This window comes from Scyliorhinus torazame, chromosome 21 (genome assembly GCF_047496885.1).
Source record: "Scyliorhinus torazame isolate Kashiwa2021f chromosome 21, sScyTor2.1, whole genome shotgun sequence".
NCBI lineage: Eukaryota > Metazoa > Chordata > Chondrichthyes > Carcharhiniformes > Scyliorhinidae > Scyliorhinus > Scyliorhinus torazame.
Genome location: NC_092727.1, coordinates 50160149 through 50179194, shown reverse-complemented (window position 1 = coordinate 50179194; position 19046 = coordinate 50160149). Strand labels below are relative to the sequence as shown.

Below are 19046 nucleotides of genomic sequence, written 5' to 3'. Positions count from 1 at the left end.
AAGCCTGGCGCAAGAGCAGGAAGAATTAACCCTACCCAGGGTATCAGCCCACAGACCCTCATCTATCTCCTCCCCAAGCTCCTCCTCCCATTTACCCTTTAGCCCCTCCACCGAGGTCTCCTCTTCCTGCATCTCCTGATAGACCGCCGAGACCTTGCCTTCTCCAACCCACACCCCCGAGAGCACCCTATCTTGAATCTTACGTGCTGGAAGCAGCGGAAATTCCCTCACCTGCCGTCTCATGAACGCCCTCACCTGCATGTACCTGAAGGCGTTTTCGGGGGGAAGCCCAAATTTTTCCTCCAGCGCCCCAAGGCTCGCAAACGTCACATCTATAAACAGGTCCCCCATTCTTTTAATTCCTGCCCGATGCCAGCTCAGAAACCTGCCATCCATTCTCCCCAGGACGAACCGATGGTTCTCTCGGATCGGGACCAAACCGAGGCCTCTACCACACCCCTGTGGCGCCTCCACTGTCCCCAAATTTTCAGAGTCGCCGCCACCACCGGACTCGTGGTGTATCTTGTCGGCGGGAGTGGCAGCTGTACCATCACTTGCGCTCTCAGACTCGTGCCCACACAGGACGCCATCTCCAGCCTCCTCCACGCTGCCCCCTCCCCCTCCATTATCCACTTCCGGATCATCGCCACATTGGCAGCCCAGTAGTACCCACATAGATTAGGCAACGCTCGCCCTCCTCTGTCCCTGCTACCCTCCAGAAACACCCTTTTTACCCTCTGGGCCTTTTTTGTCCACACAAATCCCACGATGCTCCTGCTGACCCGTTTAAAAAAGGCCTTGGGGATCAGGATGGGAAGGCACTGGAACACAAAGAGGAACCTCGGAAGGACCGTCATTTTCACTGACTGCACCCTACCCGCCAATGACAGTGGCAAAATATCCCACCTTTTAAACTCCTCCTCCATCTGCTCCACCATCCATGTCAAATTGAGCTTGTGCAGGGCCCCCCCAACTCCTAGCCACCTGGATCCCCAGGTACCGAAAGCTCCTTTCCGCCCTCTCCAGCGGAAGCTCGTCTATCTCCCTTCCCTGGTCCCCTGGGTATATCACAAAGAGCTCACTCTTCCTACGTTAAGCTTGTATCCGGAAAAGTCCCTGAGGATCCGCATAACCTCCGGCATCCCCTCCATTGGGTCCGCAACATACAATAACAGGTCATCGGCATACAGCGACACCCGGTGTTCCTCCCCCCCGAACCAGTCCCTTCAGTTCATGGACTCCCTCAGTGCCATGGCAACGGCTCAATTGCCAATTCGAACAACAGGGGGGATAGGGGACACCTCTGCCTCGTCCCCCCGGTACAGCCGAAAGTATTCCGACCTCTGCCGGTTCGTGGCCACATTCGCCACCGGGGCTTCATAAAGTAGCCTAACCCAACTGATGAACCCGTCCCCGAACCCAAACCTCCTCAGCACTTCCCAAAGATACTCTCACTCCACCCTATCGAAGGCCTTCTCCGTGTCCATAGCCGCCACTACCTCCGCTTCCCCCTCCACTGCAGACATCATAATTACATTGAGGAGCCTCCGCACATTGGTGTTCAACCCTTCACAAATCCCGCCTGGTCCTCGTGAATCACCCGGGACACAGTCCTCAATTCTGGTAGCCAGCACCTTCGGTAACAACTTCACGTCGACGTTGAGGAGCGAGATCGGCCTGTACGACCCACACTTTAATGGGTCCTTGTCCCGCTTCAGGATCAGCGAGATCAGCACCCTGGATATTGTCGGGACAGGGCCCCCCCCCCCCCTCCTCGCCTCATTGAAAGTCCTCACTAGTAGTGGGCCCAACAGGTCCATGTATTTCCAGTAGAATTCCACCGAAAACCCATCCGGCCCCGAGGCCTTCCCTGCCTGCATGCTCCCCACCCCTTAACCAGCTCCTCCAGCCCAATCGGTGCCCTAGCCCAACCACCTGCTCCTCCTCCACCCTCGGGAACCTCAGCAGATCAAAATCGGCGGATCCCCCCCTCCCCCGTCGGGGTCTCAGACCTATACAGCTCCTCATAAAAGTCCCTGAATACCCCATTTATTCCCACCGCACTCCGCACCGTGTTCCCCCCTCTATCCCTAACTCCTCCAATCTCCCTCGTTGATTCCCGCTTCCGAAGCTGATGTGCCAACATCCGGCTCGCCTTCTCCCCATATTAGTACACCGCCCCTTGCGCTTTCCTCCACTGCATCTCTGCCTTCCTGGTAGTCAACAGGTCTAATTCGGCCTGGAGGCTTCGTCGCTCCTTGAGTAATCCCTCCTCTCGGACCTCTGCATACTTCCTATCCACCCTTAATATCTCCCCCACCAATCTCTCCCTCTCTCCCCTCTCCTTCCTCTCCTTATGGGCCCTAGTGGAGATTAGCTCTCCCCTGACCACCGCCTTCAGCGCCTCCCAGAACACCCCTGCCTGCACCTCCCATTGTCGTTAGCCTCTAAATATCTTTCAATGCACCCCTGGATCCGCCTGCTCACCACCTCATCCGCCAACAGTCCCACATCGAGGCACCACAGCGGGCGCTGGTCCCTCTCCTCTCCCAACTCCAGCTCCACCCAATACGGGGCATGAATATTCCATGCCCTCCACTCTCGGGATTAGCGCCCTACTCATAATGAAGAAATCTATCTGGGAGTAGGCTTCATGGACGTGGGGAAAAAAGGAAAATTCTCTGGCCCCCGGCCTGGCAACCTCCATGGGTCCACTCCCCCCATCTGGTCCATAAACCCCCTAAGCACCTTGGCCGCCGCCACCCTTTTACCCGTCCTGGACCTGGAGCGGTCCAATGCTGGGTCCGACACAGTGTTGAAGTCCTCCCCCCATTATCAAGCTCCCTGTCTCCAGGTCCGGAATCCGACCCAGCATGCGCCTCATGAATCCAGCATCGTCCCAATTCGGGGCGTATACATTCACTAGTACCACCCGCACCCCCTGCAGCTTACCACTCACCATCACGTACCGACCTCCATTATCTGCCACGATGTTCAGCGCCTCAAATTGACACCCGCTTCCCCACCAAGATCGCCACCCCTCGATTCTTTGCGTCCAACCCCGAGTGGAAAACCTGCCCTACCTGCCTAACCTGATCTGCCACCTTCAAATGCGTCTCCTGGAGCATAACCACATCTGCCTTCAGTCCCTTCAGGTGCGCTAACACACGGGCCCTCTTGACCGGCCCATTCAGGCGCCTCGCATTCCAAGTTATCTGCCGGATCAGGGGGCTTCCCGCCTCTTTTCCCCCCCCCCCCCCCATCCTTCTAGGCCAGCCACATGCCCGTGCCTCCCGCACCCTCCATTCCCCCAGGCGGCGGACCCCCGCCCCGACTCACTCTCCGAACTCTAGCTCCCCTTTGGCCAATGCAGCAGCAACCCAGTTACCCCGCCCCCCCCCCCCCCCCCCCCCCCAAAAGCTAGTTCCCCCGCTAGCTGTATTGCTCCCCCCATGGCACGCCGGTAAGTCCGCTGACCCCGGCTCCCCCGCCACTCCGTCGACTCCCCAGTGTGAGAATCTCGCCTCCCCCTCCTGGCAGCCAGCGTGTGCTCCTCTCCAGCCACGCCCCCTTCCCTAGCGCGGGAAAAAGCCCCGGAGAACGAGGACGAGATCTTTGGCCTGGCAGTGAAGGAAGAATGGGAGGCCCGAGGTGGGGTTAGCGCACCTGAAGGGACTGAAGGCAGATGTGGTTATGCTCCAGGAGACGCATTTGAAGGTGGCAGATCAGGTTAGGCTGAGAAAGGGGGGGTAGGGCAGGTTTTCCACTCGGGGTTGGACGCAAAGAATCGAGGGGTGGCGATCTTGGTGGGGAAGCTTTCCACAAAGCTGGCCCCGCACTCTCTGGCGCAGCTCCCTTTTGCGGCCTTATCTCCGCTCCCCCACCTCGGGCCTCCCATTCTTCCTTCACTGCCAGGCCAAAGATCTCGTCCTCGTTCTCAGGGGCCTTTTGCCACACCTCCCGGATCATCGCCCCTTGGGCCTTCTGGGTCTCGACCAACTTATCGATCGATGCCTTCATCGGCTCCAACAGCTCTGCCTTCAGGTCAGCAAAACAGCGCTTGAGGAACTCCTGCTGCTCTTGCGACCATTGCATCCACGCTGCCTGGTCTCCACCCGCCGCCATCTTGGTTCTCCTCCCTCGCGCTTTTCGCTGCACTAAAATCATTTTTTTCGCCGCTCCACTCCTGGTCCAATCCATACAATGCCGGGGGAATCGTACTTTCACCTTCCCACACTGGGAACCGTCGAACAAATGCCGCTGGGGCCCCTAGAAAGAGCCCAAAAGTCCGTTTCTGATGGGAGCTGCCGAACGTGCAACTTAACTCAGCATAGCCGCAACCAGAAGTCGCCGATTAATTCTCTGTGAAGAAGTCGATGAATGGTTGCCACCTCCGGGCGAACCCTAACAATGACCCTCTCATGGCGAACTTAATTTTCTCGAGGCAGAGGAAGCCAGCCATGTCCGATAGCCAGGTCTCCGACTTCAGGGACCTTGAATCCCTCCATGCTAGTAATATCCGCCTCTGGGCTACCAGGGAAGCAAAGGCCAGAACGTCTGCCTCTTTCTCCTCCTGGATTCCCGGATCCTGCGACATCCTGAAAATCGCCACCTCTGGACTCAATGCCACCCTTGTTTTTAATACTTTGGACATTACGTCAGCAAACCCCTGCCAAAATCCCCTCAACTTTGAACATGCCCAGAACATGTGTACATGGTTCGCTGGTCCTCCCGCACATTTTGCGCACCTATCTTCCACCCCAAAGAACCTGTTCATCTGGGCCACTGTCATGTGAGCCCGGTGAACGATCTTGAATTAAATCAGGCTGAGTCTGGCAAACGTTGCGGTCGCGTTGACTCTACTCAAACGCGTCCGCCCAAAGGCACTCCTCTATCCCTCCCCCCAGCTCCTCCCACTTTCGCTTCAGCTCCTCGGTCTGTGTCTCCTCTGATCCTATAAGCTCCTTATAAATGTCATAAATGCTCCCCTCAACTATCCATCCTCTAGAAACCACCCTATCCTGAATCCCCCTTAGCGGCAGGAGTGGGAAGGTTGATACCTGTATACGCAGAAAGTCCCGCACCTGCAGATATCGAAATTCGTTTCCCCCCCCCCCCCGCCAATGCAAACTTCACCTCCAGCGCCCTCATCCTCGGAAAGCTCCTCTCTATAAACAAGTCCCCCATCCTCTCAATCCCCGCTCTCCGCCAAATTCGGAACCCCCGTCCATCCTCCCCGGGGCAAACCGGTGATTATCACAGATTGGGGACCAGACCGATGCTCCCACATGTCTCCTCCATTGCCCCCAGACTCTTATGAAGCCCGCTATAACTTTATTAACCCGCTTAAAAAAGGACCACGGAATGAAAATGGGGAGACATTGAAATACAAACAGAAATCTCGGAGGACCGTCATTTTCACCGTTTGGACTCTGTCCGCTAGAGACAACAGGAGGAAATCCTCCTTCATCTGATCCACCAACCGGGCCAAGTTCAATTTATGTAGCCGATCCCAATCCCTCGCCACTTGGATACCTAGGTACCTGAAACTGTCCCCTACCACTCTAAACGGCAGTTCCCCCCAGTCGCCTCTCCTGACCCCTTGCCTGGACCACAAACATCTCGCTCTTCCCCATATTAAGCTTATACCCCGAAAACCGGCCGAATTCCCCTCAAATTCCCATGATTTCTTCCATCCCCTCAATTGGATCCGAAACATACAAGAGCAGGTCATCCGCATACAGCGAGACTCTGTGCTCCACCCCACCCCCTGACCAGCCCCTTGAGGCCCTCCGAGCAATTGCCAGCGGCTCTATCGCCAGCGCAAACAGCAGTGGGGAGAGGGGGCATCCCTGTCTCGTCCCCCGGTGCAGTCTAAAATAGTCTGAAGTTATCCTGTTCGCCCGTACACTTGCCACATGAAGCTGGTACAGCAACCTGACCCAGTCAATAAAGCCCCTCCCAAACCCGAACTGCCCCAGAACCTCCCATAAATAATCCCACTCGACCCGGTCAAACGCTTTCTCTGCATCCATCGCGACCACTACCTCCACCTCCCTATTTTCCGGGGGGCATCATGATCATGTTTAACAGCCTTCTTACATTGGCCACCAGCTGCCTGCCCTGATCGAACCCGGTCTGATCCTCCACAATGACGTCCGGCACACAATCCTCAATCCTGGAGGAAAGAATTTTGGCTAGCAGTTTGGAGTCGACAAGCTTTCGACACTATCCTTGACTCATATTTTCCTCTTCCTTTCTCTTTATCTACCCAGCTAAAAATGTTGCTGCGGATATCGCAGTCCGACTGTGTGAATCAGTGGCCAAAAAGCTGGAGGGAAAAGTCATGGGAACCTTCAGCAGTAAGTCGGATTTATGTTGTGATTTGGAGCATCATCTGTGGCATGACCCATGTTTAACCTTGTCCCTCCATAGCGTTACTGTGGGTGGCACGGCAGCACAGTGGTGAGCACTGTTGCATCACAGCTCCAGGGTCCCAGGCTCGATTCCCGGCTTGGGTCACTGTCTGGGTGGAGTCTGCACATTCTTCATGTGTCTGCATGGGTTTCCTCCAGGTGCTCCGGTTTCCTCACACAAGTCCCGAAGACGTGCTGCTAGGGAATTTGATCATTCTGAATTCTCCCTCTTGTGTACCCGAACAGGTGCTGGAATGTGCTGACTAGGGGCTTTTCACAGTAACTTCATTGCAGTATTAATGTAAGCCTACTGGTGACAATAATAAAGATTATTATTATTATAATTTTAGATTTGAGGCAGAGTTCAGCGCATATCTTTCACTAAGCACTTCCAGGTCAGAATAAATTTTACCAATTCATTACTTTAAGCTCCCCCAAGTATAGAATGCTTATCAGACTTTGAATGTTAGAGCACATCGGGACCTTATCTATCACAATCTTGCAAAATTGTATTTAAATTACATTGGTAACTTTCAGATGTGTCCTGTCGCCTTCTAAAATTGTTCTACAGGAAAGGTAATGCACAGTCAAGCTAATTTAAATTTAACAATGTATGAATTCCTTGAGTTCTCTAGCCTGTAACAAGTTTCATTGGAGAAGTCATGTGATTCTAAGGAGCACTTTTTCAGTAGAGACTGTTACCTTTACGAATGGCACCCTTTACCTCGCCTTCATTGCCTGTACCAATTTCACAAGCACCATCACAGAAATCCTGAGAGGCAGCCTGGTGATGTTCATGTAATTGCAGCCAATGTTTGAGAAAACTGCAAGGATAAAATGGTAGAAACAGGAACAGCTACAGCAGTAGAGCAAATCTTCATGTTGCGCTATTAAAAGTTTTTGTGTTGACTTCCGGTTGCGGGCCTAGGTAGGTCGCATGTTCGGCAGCACCCGCCGGGAACAGACTTTTGTGCTCTTCAGAGGGGCCCCAACGGCAATTGTTCGACGGTTCCCAGTGTGGGAAGGTGACAGCAAGGTTCCCCCGACATTCTATGGATTGGACCAGGAGTGGAGCGGCTAAAAAAGTGATCCTGGTGCAACAAAAAGTGCGAGGGAGGAAAAGCAAGATGACGGCGGGTGGAGACTAATCAGCATGGGCGCAGTGGTCGCAGGAGCAGCAGGAGTTTCTTAAACACTGCTTTGAGGAACTGAAGACAGAAATGCAGGTGCCAATGAAGGCGGCGATTGAGAAGCTTTTGGAGACCCAGAAGGCCCAAGGGGCGGCTATCTGGGAGGTGCGGCAAAAACCTTCGGAGAACGAGGACGAGATTGTGGGCCTGGCGGTGAAGGTGGAGGCGCACGAGGCGCTGCACAAGAGGTGGGCGGAAAAATTCGAGGACTTGGAGAATAGGTCGAGGAGGAAGAATCTTCAGATTCTGGGTCTCCCTGAAGGAGTGGAGGGGCCCGATGCCGGGGCATATATGAGCACGATGCTGATGGGCGCGGGAGCTTTCCCGAGGCCCCTGGAGCTGGATGGGGCTCATCGGGTCCTGGCAAGGAGACCCAAAACCGACGAGCCGCCAAGGACTGTAGTGGTGAGGTTCCACCGCTTTATGGACAGAGTGTGTCCTGAGATGGGCCAAAAAAGAGCGGAGCAGCAGGTGGGAGAACACGGAGATCCGAATTTACCAGGACTGGAGTGCGGAGGTGGCTAAGAAGAGAGCTGGTTTCAACCGGGCTACGGCGGTGCTCCATCGGAAGGGGGTGAAGTTCGGGATGCTGCAGCCAACGCGATTGTGGGTCACGTTCCAAGATCAGCACCACTATTTTGAAACGCCCAGTGAGGCATGGAATTTTATACAGACTGAAAAGTTGGACTCAAATTGAGGGTTTGTCGTGGGGGGGATGTTTACTGTGTTTACCACGTTTGGGGAATGTTCTTTTTGTTTGAGTGCTGTGTGGGGATGGGTGAATGGATTTGATGTGGGGGCTGTGGGAGAGTGTGGGCGTCGGTGTTGGAGGGGCAGGGCCCCACGGAGGAAGAGGGGGGTGGAGGCCCGGGGATGGGGAGTTGGGATAAGGCCGCAAAAAGGAGCTGCACCAGAGGGGGCGGGGCCGGCTCAGGAAAGCGCGGGCCTTTTCCCACGTTAGGGAAGGATGGGGGCGGGTGGAAGGGCGGTGCTGGAGAGGAGTGCACACTGACTGCCATGGGGTGGGGAGATTCTCACACTGGGGGGTCGATGGAATGGCGGGAGAGGCCGGGGTCAGCAGGAGTCAGCTGACTTACGGGAGTTCATGGGGGGAGCAAAATGGCTAGATGAGGATCTGGAGGGGGGGGGGGGGGGAAACTGGGCTGCTGCTGCATTGGCCAAAAGGGAGCTGGAAGTAGGAGAGGTAGTCGGGGCGGGATCCGCCCCCTGGGGGAATGGAGGGTGCGGGAGGCGCGGGCACGTGGCTGGCCTAGAAAAGGAGATGGCTAGTCGGAAGGCTGGGATGGATAATGGAGGTCGATATGTGATGGTGAGTGGTAGGTTGCAGGGGGTGCGGGTGGTACTGGTGAACGTATATGCCCCGAATTGGGATGATGCTGGATTTACGAAACGCATGCTGGGTCGGATTCCGGATCTGGAGGTAGGAAGCTTGATAATGGGGGGGACTTCAACACAGTGCTGGACCCAGCACTGGACCGTTCTAGGTCCAGGACGGGTAAGAGGCCGGCTGGGGCCAAGGTGCTCAGGGGGCTTATGGACCAAATGGGGGGAGTGGATCCATGGAGGTTTGCCAGGCCGCTGGCCAGGGAATTTTCCTCCTTTTCCCACGTCAATAGAGCCTACTCCCGGATAGATTTTTTTTCATTTTGAGTTGACCGCTAATCCCGAATGTGGAGGGACCGGAATATTCGGCCATAGCCATCTCGGACCACGCCCTGCATTGGGTGGAGCTGGAGTTGGGGGAGGAGAGGGACCAGCGCCCGCTGTGGCGCCTCGATGTGGGACTGTTGGGGTGCGGGGGAGTATTGAAAATATTTGGAGGCCAATGACAACGGGGAGGTGCAGGTGAGGGTGGTCTGGGAGGCGTTGAAGGCGGTGGTCAGGGGAGAGCTAATCTCCATTAGGGCCCACAGGGAGAAGAGAGAGGGGAGGGAGAGGGAGAGGTTGGTGGGGGAGATTCTAAGGATAGACAGGAGGTATGCAGAGGCCCCCGAGGAGGGGCTCCTTGGGGAACGACGGAACCTCCAGACGGAATTCGACCTGTTGACCACGGGTAAAGCAGAGGCACAGTGGAGGAAAACGCAGGGGGCGGTATAGGAGTATGGGGAGAAGGCGAGTCGGATGCTGGCACATCAGCTTTGTAAGGGGGAGGCAGGGAGGGAGATTGGTGGAGTTCAGGATAGAGGGGGGAATACGGTGCGGAGTGCGGTGAGAATAAACAAGGTATTTGGGGACTTCTATGGGGATCTGTACAGGTCTCAGCCCCCAGCGGGGGGAGGAGGGGATGCAACGATTCCTCGATCAGCTGAGGTTCCCGAGGGTGGAGAAGGAGGAGGTGGCTGGTTTGGGGGCGCCGATTGGGCTGGAGGAGCTGGTTAAAGGATTGGGGTGCATGCAGGCGGGGAAGGCCCCGGGGCCAGATGGTTTCCCGGTTGAATTCTACAGGAAATACATGGACCTGCTGGGCCCGTTGCTAGTGAGGACTTTTAATAAGGCAAGGGAGGGGGGGGCCTTGCCCCCGACAATGTCCAGGGCGCTGATTTCTTTGATCTTGAAGCGGGACAAGGATCCATTGCAATGTGGGTCATATAGACCGATCTCGCTCCTTAATGTTGACGCTAAGTAAGTTGCTGGCGAAGCTGCTGGCTACGAGAATTGAGGACTGTGTCCCGGGGGTGATTCATGAGGACCAGACGGGATTTGCGAAGGGTAGGCAGCTAAATACAAATGTGCGGAGGCTCCTCAATGTGATTATGATGCCCTCGGTGGAGGGGGAAGCGGAGGTATGGCAGCTATGGACATGGAGAAGGCCTTTGATCGGGTGGGGTGGGAGTATCTTTGGGAAGTGTTGCGGAGGTTTGGGTTCGGGGAGGGGTTCATCAGTTGGGTCAGGCTGCTATATAGAGCCCCAGTGGCGAGTGTGGCTACGAACTGGCAGAGGTCAGAATACTTTCGGCTGTACCGGGGGATGAGGCAGGGGTGCCCCTTATCCCCCTTGTTGTTTGCACTGGCAATTGAGCCGTTGGCCATGGCACTGAGGGAGTCCAGGAAATGGAGGGGACTGGTCCGGGGGGGGAGAGGAACACCTGGTGTTGTTGTATGCCGGCGGATCCAATGGAGGGGATGGCGGAGGTCATGCGGATCCTTGGGGAGTTTGGGGACTTTTTGGGGTATAAACCCAACGTAGGGAAGAGTGAGCTCTTTGTGGTGCATTCAGGGGACCAGGGAAGGGGGATAGACGAGCTACCGCTGAAGAGGGCGGAAAGAAGCTTTCGGTACCTGGAGATCCAAGTAGCTAGGAGCTGGGGGGCCCTGCACAAGCTCAATTTGACGCGGTTGGTGGAGCAGATGGAGGAGGATTTTAAAAGATGGGATATGCTGCCACTCTCACTAGCGGGTAGGGTGCAGTCGGTCAAAATGACGGTCCTCCCGAGGTTCCTCTTTGTGTTCCAGTGCCTTCCCATTCTGATCCCCAAGGCCTTTTTCAAACGGGTAAGCAGGAGCATCATGGGATTTGTGTGGGCGAATAAGACCCCGAGGGTGAAGAGAGTGTTTCTGGAGCGTAGCAGGGACAGGGGGGAGCTGGCGCTGTCAAATTTGTGTGGCTATTATTGGGCTGCCAATGTGGCGATGATCCGTAAGTGGGTAATGGAGGGAGAGGGGGCCGCGTGGAAGAGTCTAGAGATGGTGTCCTGTGTGGGCACGAGCCTGAGGGCGCTGGTGATGGCACCACTGCCGCTCTCGCCGACAAGATACACCACGAGTCCGGTGGTGGTGGCGACGCTGAAGATCTGGGGGCAATGGAGGCGACACGGGCGAGGTGGGAGCCTTGGCTTGGTCACCAATTCGGGAGAATCATCGGTTCATCCCGGGAAGGATGGATGGGGTGTTTAGGAGCTGGCATCGTGCAGGGATTAGAAGAACGGGGGACCTGTTCATCTAAGGGACGTTTGCGAGCCTAGGGGCGCTGGAGGAGAAGTCTGGGCTACCCCTGGGAAACGCTTTCAGGTACATGCAAGTGAGGGCGTTTGTGAGGTGGCAGGTGAGGAAATTCCCGCTGCTTCCGGCACGTGGGATTCAGGACAGGGTGACTTCGGGTGTATGGGTTGGAGAAGGCAAGTTTTCGGCGATTTACCAGGAGCTGAAGGAAGAGGAGGAGGCCTCGGTGGAGGAGTTAAAGGGCAAGTGGGAGGAGGAGCTTGGGGAGGAGATAGATGAGGGGCTGTGGCCTGATGCCCTGAGTAGGGTTAATTGTTCCTCCTCTTACACCAGGCTCAGCCGAATACAGTTCAAAGTTACTCACAGAGCGCATATGACGGGCGAGGTTGAGTAGGTTCTTTGGGGTGGAGGACAGATGTGGGAGGTGCTCGGGGAGCCCGGCAAATCACGTCCCGTTCTGGTCGTGCCCGGCGCTGGAGGGGTTTTGCGAGGACTATGTCCAAGGTGGTGAACACCCGGGTCAAGCCGAGCTGGGGATTGACATTATTTGGGGTATCGGACGAGCCGGGAGTGCAGGAGGCGAAAGAGGCCGGTATTCTGGCCTTTGCGTCCCTGGTAGCCCGGTGGAGGATTCTGCTACTATGGAAAGATGCGAAGCCCCCTAGTGTGGAAGCTTGGATCAATGACATGGCAGGGTTCATCAAGCTGGAGAGGATAAAGTTTGCCTTGCGAGGGTCTGTGCAAGGGTTCCCCAGGCGGTGGCAACCGCTCCTAGACTATCTCGCGGAGCGTTAGGAGGAGGTCAGCAGCAGCCCAAGGGGGGATGGGTTTCTTTTGAGTTGGCGTTTGGGTGAAGGTGTTTTTTTCCCCCCTATTTGTGTTTTTAAATGTTATATGGGCGGTTATTGTATATGGGGAAATCCAATGTATAATTTCTGATTGTTGTGTTCTTGTTTCTTTTTATTGGGGGGGTGTTTGTTGAAAATTTGTTGAAAAATTTGAATAAATAAAAAAAAAATTTAAATTTTAAAAATTGTGTTAAAGTTTACATGAGTACAGTAAACGAATGCATTCCTTTGTTTGTTGCCGCTTGAATTCCTGTAATTGTCGAGTGTTCTGGCTCTTTTTGGCATTCTTGGAACTTGGCATAGTAAATTATGCCTGCCTCCAGATGGCAGATTCTGGCTGTAGGGTGTACTCCCTTTATTTAATGGCAGGCATGTGCTACAATAGTGCATAGTGAGGCAGCATTACCAGATAGTACCACAATTTGTGTCATTTTTCAAAAAATGGCAAATTCCAAAGGAAAGTAGTCTCAGGATAAGGGGTAGCAAATTTAAAACAGATGAGAAGAAACTACTTCTCCCTAAGGGTTGTGAATTTGTGGAATTTGCTACCCCTGAGTGTAGTGGATGCTGGTACAGTGAGTAAATTTAGGAGGAGCTAGACAGATTTTTGATTGGTAATGGATTGAAGGGTTATGGAGAACGGGCAGCATAGCGGAGGTGAGGCCATGATGAGATCAGCTATGATCGTATTGAATGGTGGAGCAGGCTCAAGAGGCTAAACTGCCCACTCTGGCTCCTAGTTATAATAATCTGTATTATTGTCACAAGTAGGCTTGCATTAACACTGCAATAAAGTTACTGTGAAAATCCCCTGGTCACCACACTCTGCACACTGAGGGGGAATTCAGAATGTCCAAATTACCTAACAGCATGTCTCTCGAACTTGAGGGAGGAAACCGGAGCACCCAGAGGAAACCCACGCAGACATGGGAAGAATGTACAGACTCCGCATGCACAGACAGTGACTCAAGCTGGGAATCGTACCTGGGACCCTGGTGCTGTAAAGCAACCGTGCCAACCACTGTGCTACCGTGCCACCCATAGTTCTTATGTTCGAAGAAAGGCCTCGTCTGCCTAATTCCACCTTCTAGCTCTTGGTCTGTAGCCATGTAGATAATAGCACCTAAACACAAATCTGGTGTTCTTGATTAGGGGATTTATTGATATGGGGGATCCAGGGGCTATGGGGAGAAGGCAGGAGAATGTGGATGAGGAACATATCAGCCATGATCGAATGACAGAGCAGTCTCGATGGGCTTAATGTATTAATTCTGCTCCTGTATATTATGGTTTTATGGAAAGCTTCAGCTGGTTTAAAAAGTAAATCACCTGCAGAATTAGCTGATCTTGCCATTTGCTCTCTGAGGGAGAAGGGAAAAGTAACCAATTTATGCTCCTAAAAGTAATTTCTGCTGGAGCTGATTTATACATAAACACTGAGTGAAGTAAGGATGGGCTCAGCCATGTTTCCACTCTCTTTTCGCACTCAAGATAGGAAAGCTCATTAATGAGGTTATTGTTTAGTCTTGCATGAATAGACTGGCATCACTGGTGTGACACTGCAGGCAGCTAAATGCAACTGGTACGCTGGGAATTTGGGGAAGGTACTGGGCAGAGGGGGATTGGAAAGTAGATAACTTGTTTTCTTTAAATCCTTTTTAACTTGTCAGTAACCCCCCCACCCAAACCAACCACTTGCAACAACTGAGCATACCTTTCTCTGACAGCGGTGACCTCGACAGTGAAGCAAGCGCTGCAGGATTCCCTCGTCCAGATCCTGCAGCCAAAGAGGCGTGTCGATATCTTGCGTGACATCATCGAAGCTCAAAAACAGAGGCATCCCTTTGTCGTTACATTCTGCGGTGTGAACGGAGTTGGAAAGTCTACCAACCTCGCCAAGGTCAGGCATCCGTGAAATCTATCATTGTAACAACATCTAGATTCACAGTATAAAAGTGATCCACCTACAGTGCAGACTTTGTTTGCACTGAGTGCTGAATTTGGTGCATTTGAATGCTATAGTGAGAGTTTGGTGACTGAGGGAGTATAAGGGTTCATTTTTATCTAAAGTCTAGTCTTTTATTTAGTTAATTAACTTAAAAGTTGCTGTTTGGTTTAGAAGAAGGTGAATTTTCAATCCGCTTTAAACAAAGGTTCTACTTGTAGGTACTTGCAGCTGGAGCTTGTTAATTAGTTAATTGGGTTACGCCAATTTTCAGAAGCTAGATTCACAGTATAAAAGTGATCCATCTACAGTGCAGACTTTGTTTGCACTGAGTGCTGAATTTGGTTCATTTAAGTACTAGAGTGAGAGTTTGGTGACTGAGGGAGTTAGGTGAGGAGGGAGCAAGATGCTCCCTTCATTTCATTTCCTATATTTCCGCAAAGAGCAAGAAGGGAGCCAGGAGCTTACAGAGAGTGCAGCTGACTGGGAGCAGAGTCGGAGGGCGAAGGTCCAGTTGGTCCACAGGGCAGCTATATTCTGTAAGGTAAGAGGGGATGGAGGCTAGGCCAGTTGCATGCTCCTCCTGTAGGATGTGGGTGGTGAGGGATACCACCGGTGTCCCCGCTGACTATACCTACGGGAAGTGCACCCAACTCCAGCTCCTCCGAGACCGTGTTGGGGAACTGGAGCTGGATGAACTTCGGATCATCCGGGAGGCAGACGGGGTAACAGAGAAGAGTTGCAGGGAGGTAACCACCCAAGGTACAGGACAAGAGTAGCTGGGTTACAGTCCAGGGAAAGAAAACAAACAGGCAGACAGTGCAGGGATCCCTCGTGGCCGTTACCCTTCAAAACCAGTATACCGTTTTGGATGCTGTTGGGGGGGTTGACCTACCGCGGGAAGGCCCTAGCGGCCAGGTCTCTGGCACTGAGTCTGGCTCTGGGGCTCAGAAGGGAAGGGGGAGAATAGAAAAGCAATAGTAATGGGAGATTCAATGGTTCGGGGAATAGATAGGAGATTCGGTGGTCGCGAGCGAGACCCCCGGAAGGTATGTTGCCTCCCGGGTGCCAGGGCCAGGGATGTCTTGGATCGTGTCTTCAGGATCCTTAAGGGGAAGAGGGAGCAGCCAGAAGTTGTGGTGCACATCGGTACCAACGACGTATGTAGGAAAAGGGGTGTGGAGGTAATAAACTAGTTTAGGGAGTTACGCTGGAAGTTAAAAGCCACGACAGACAGAGAGTTGTCATCTCTGGTTTGTTGCCGGTGCCACGTGATAGCGAGGCTAGGAATAGGGAGAGAGTGCAGTTGAACACGTGGCTTCAGGAATGGTGTAGGAGGGAGGGCTTCAGGTATTTGGTTAATTGGAGCACATTCTGGGGAAGGTGGGACCTGTACAAGCAGGACGGGTTGCATCTGAACCAGAGGGGCACCAATATCCTGGGAGGGAGGTTTTTCTCGTACACTCCGGGAGGGTTTAAACTAATTTGGCAGGGGAATGGGAACCGGATTTGTAGACCAGCAACTAAGGTAGCCGATATTCAGGACACCAAAGCGTGTAGTGAGGCAGTGGGGAAGGGAACACTGACAAAGGAGAGTACTTGCAGGCACTGAGATGGGTTGAAGTGTATATACTTCAACGCAAGAAGCATCAGGAATAAGGTGGGTGAACTTAAGGCATGGATCGGTACTTGGGACTATGGAAGGAAGATGTGTTGGGCATTTTGAAAAACCTGAAGATAAACAAGTCCCCCGGGCCTGACGGGATATATCCAAGGATTCTATGGGAAGCAAGAGATGAAATTGCAGAGCCGTTGGCAATGATCTTTTCGTCCTCACTGTCAACAGGGATGGTACCAGGGGATTGGAGAGTGGCGAATATCGTGCCCCTGTTCAAGAAAGGGAATAGGGTAACCCTGGGAATTACAGGCCAGTTAGTCTTACTTCGGTGGTCGGCAAAGTAATGGAAAGGATACTGAGGGATAGGATTTCTGAGCATCTGGAAAGACACTGCTTGATTTGGGATAGTCAGCACGGATTTGTGAGGGGTAAGTCTTGCCTTACAAGTCTTATTGAATTCTTTGAGGAGGTGACAAAGCATGTGGATGAAGGTAAAGCAGTGGATGTAGTGTACATGGATTTTAGTAAGGCATTTGATAAGGTTCCCCATGGTCGGCTTATGCAGAAAGTAAGGAGGCGTGAGAAATTTGGCCAGTTGGATAACGAACTGGCTAACCGATAGAAGTCCGAGAGTGGTGGTGAATGGCAAATATTCAGCCTGGATCCCAGTTACCAGTGGTGTAAACAGGCATCAGTTCTGGGTCCTCTGCTGTTTGTGATTTTCATTAATGACTTGGATGAGGGAGTTGAAGGGTGGCTCAATAAATTTGCAGACGATACGAAGATTGGTGAAGTTGTGGATAGTGAGGAGGGCTGTTGTCGGCTGCAAAGAGACATAGATAGGATGCAGAGCTGGACTGAGAAGTGGCAGATGGAGTTTAACCCTGAAAAGGGTGAGGTTGTCCATTTTGGAAGGACAAATATGAATGCGGAATACAGGGTTAACGGTAGGGTTCTTTGCAATGTGGAGGAGCAGAGAGATCTTGGGGTCTATGTTCATACATCTTTGAAAGTTGCCACTCCAGTGGATAGAGCTGTGAAGAAGGCCTATGGTGTGCTAGCGTTCATTAACACAGGGATTGAATTTAAGAGCCGTGTGGTGATGATGCAGCTGTACAAAACCTTGGTACGGCCACATTTGGAGTACTGTGTACAGTTCTGGTCACCTCATTTTAGGAAGGATGTGGAAGCTTTGGAAAAGGTGCAAAGGAGATTTACCAGGATGTTGCCTGGAATGGAGAGTAGGTCTTGGGAGGAAAGGTTGAGGGTGCTAGACCTTTTCTCATTAGAACGGAGAAGAATGAGTGGCGACTTGATAGATTATAAGATGATCAGGGGAATAGATAGAGTAGACAGAGACTTTTTCCCCGGTTGGAACAAACCATTACAAGGGGACATAAATTTAAGGTGGAGGCATGGAATGCACTGCCTGTGGAAGTAGTTGAGTCGGAAACATTAGGGACCTTCAAGCAGCTATTGGATAGGTACATGGATTACAGTAGAATGATATAGTGTAGATTAATTTGTTCGTAAGGGCAGCACGGTAGCATTGTGGATAGCACAATTGCTTCACAGCTCCAGGGTCCCATGTTCGATTCCGGCTTGGGTCACTGTCTGTGCGGAGTCTGCACATCCTCCCTGTGTGTGCGTGGGTTTCCTCCGGGTGCTCCGGTTTCCTCCCACAGCCCAAAGATGTGCAGGTTAGGTGGATTGGCCATGATAAATTGCCCTTCATGTCCAAAATTGCCCTTTGTGTTGGGTGCAGTTACTGGGTTATAGGGATAAGGTGGAGGTGTTGACCTTGGGTAGGGTGCCCTTTCCAAGAGCCGGTGCAGACTCGACGGGCCAAATGGCCTCCTTCTGAACTGTAAATTGTATGATAATCTATGATTAATCTAGGACAAAGGTTCGGCACAACATCATGGGCCGAAGGGCCTGTTCTGTGCTGTATTTTTCTATGTTCTATAATCACAAATACAAGAGTAGTGAGAACCAAGTGGGTTTTACCATTTTTCCCTCTCATTCCCCTCACTCCTGTGCCATTTCATTTTCCAAGCTCAAATGGCAACTTGTGTTTGTCTCTGGCTTTGAGGATTGGCATCTTTCTGGTTCAACTCAACTGTTCAGCCCTGAGCTGTTTCCTTTCCAAAGACCCAGCTGCTTTCCCCTTTGTAACATTAACTGTCTAGCTGTTTTCTCCTTTGTAAGATTAATCGTCTCTGCCCTGCTTCAATCCAACTGTTGCTGAAACCCTCAGCAATTCATTGTCACCTTTTAGATTCAACAGTCCTCCTGCACAGTCTCCCTCCTTTTGCAAACTTTAGATCATGCAAATCTGCTAGCTTTATGTTATCCTGTTCACCCATCATTCCTATTCTTGCTGACCTAAAATGGCTTTGAGAACCCCCTCCAATTTAAAATTTTCACCCTTGTCTTTAAATCCGTCCCTGGCCTTGGTCCTTCCTAAATTTGTATCCTCCGGCCCTACAACTGCCATCTGATCAATTCCTCTTGGAATCTCCTCCTTAACCTGAGTTTTCTATAATCTATATTATTGACTTGAACAGAGACTGAGTAATGTATTCATATTTGCTGATCATACCAAGCTAGGTGGGATTGTAAGCTGTGAGGAGGCCACAAGAGAGGCTGCAAAGAGATATAGACACTAAATGAATGGTTAAGATGACAGATAGAGTATAATGTGGGAAAGCATGGAAGGTATTCACTAAAATAATTCTGTTTTTCTATTCTTTTAACCATAAAAGCATGGAACTTGTTTGGAGAAACTGGGTTGTACTTGTAGAAGGAACTGAAAACAAGCATGCAGGTGCAGCAAGCAAGCAATTGGAGGCAGATGGCATTTTGACCTTCATTGCATGTGGACTGGAGTACAACAATTAAGTTATGCTGTAATTGTACAGGGCTTTGATGGGACCACATCTGGAATATTGTACAGATTTTTTGGTCTCCATAGTTGAGAGGTAGTGCAGCGAAGGTTCCCTAGATTGGTTCCTGGGATGAGAGGGTTGTCCTCTGCCAAGAGGCTGAGATTGGGCCAATAATCCCCAG

The 19046-nt window shown here is 52.3% G+C and overlaps 1 protein-coding gene across 1 annotated transcript in view; it reads left to right on the top strand.

Annotated features, from left to right (window-relative positions):
• The window catches only part of srpra (SRP receptor subunit alpha), a 79757-nt gene that overhangs the window by 46913 nt on the left and 13798 nt on the right, over positions 1–19046 (top strand). The window contains 2 exon segments of the mRNA XM_072486788.1: positions 6276–6362; positions 14142–14314. Coding sequence (XP_072342889.1) covers positions 6276–6362; positions 14142–14314 — 260 coding nt within the window.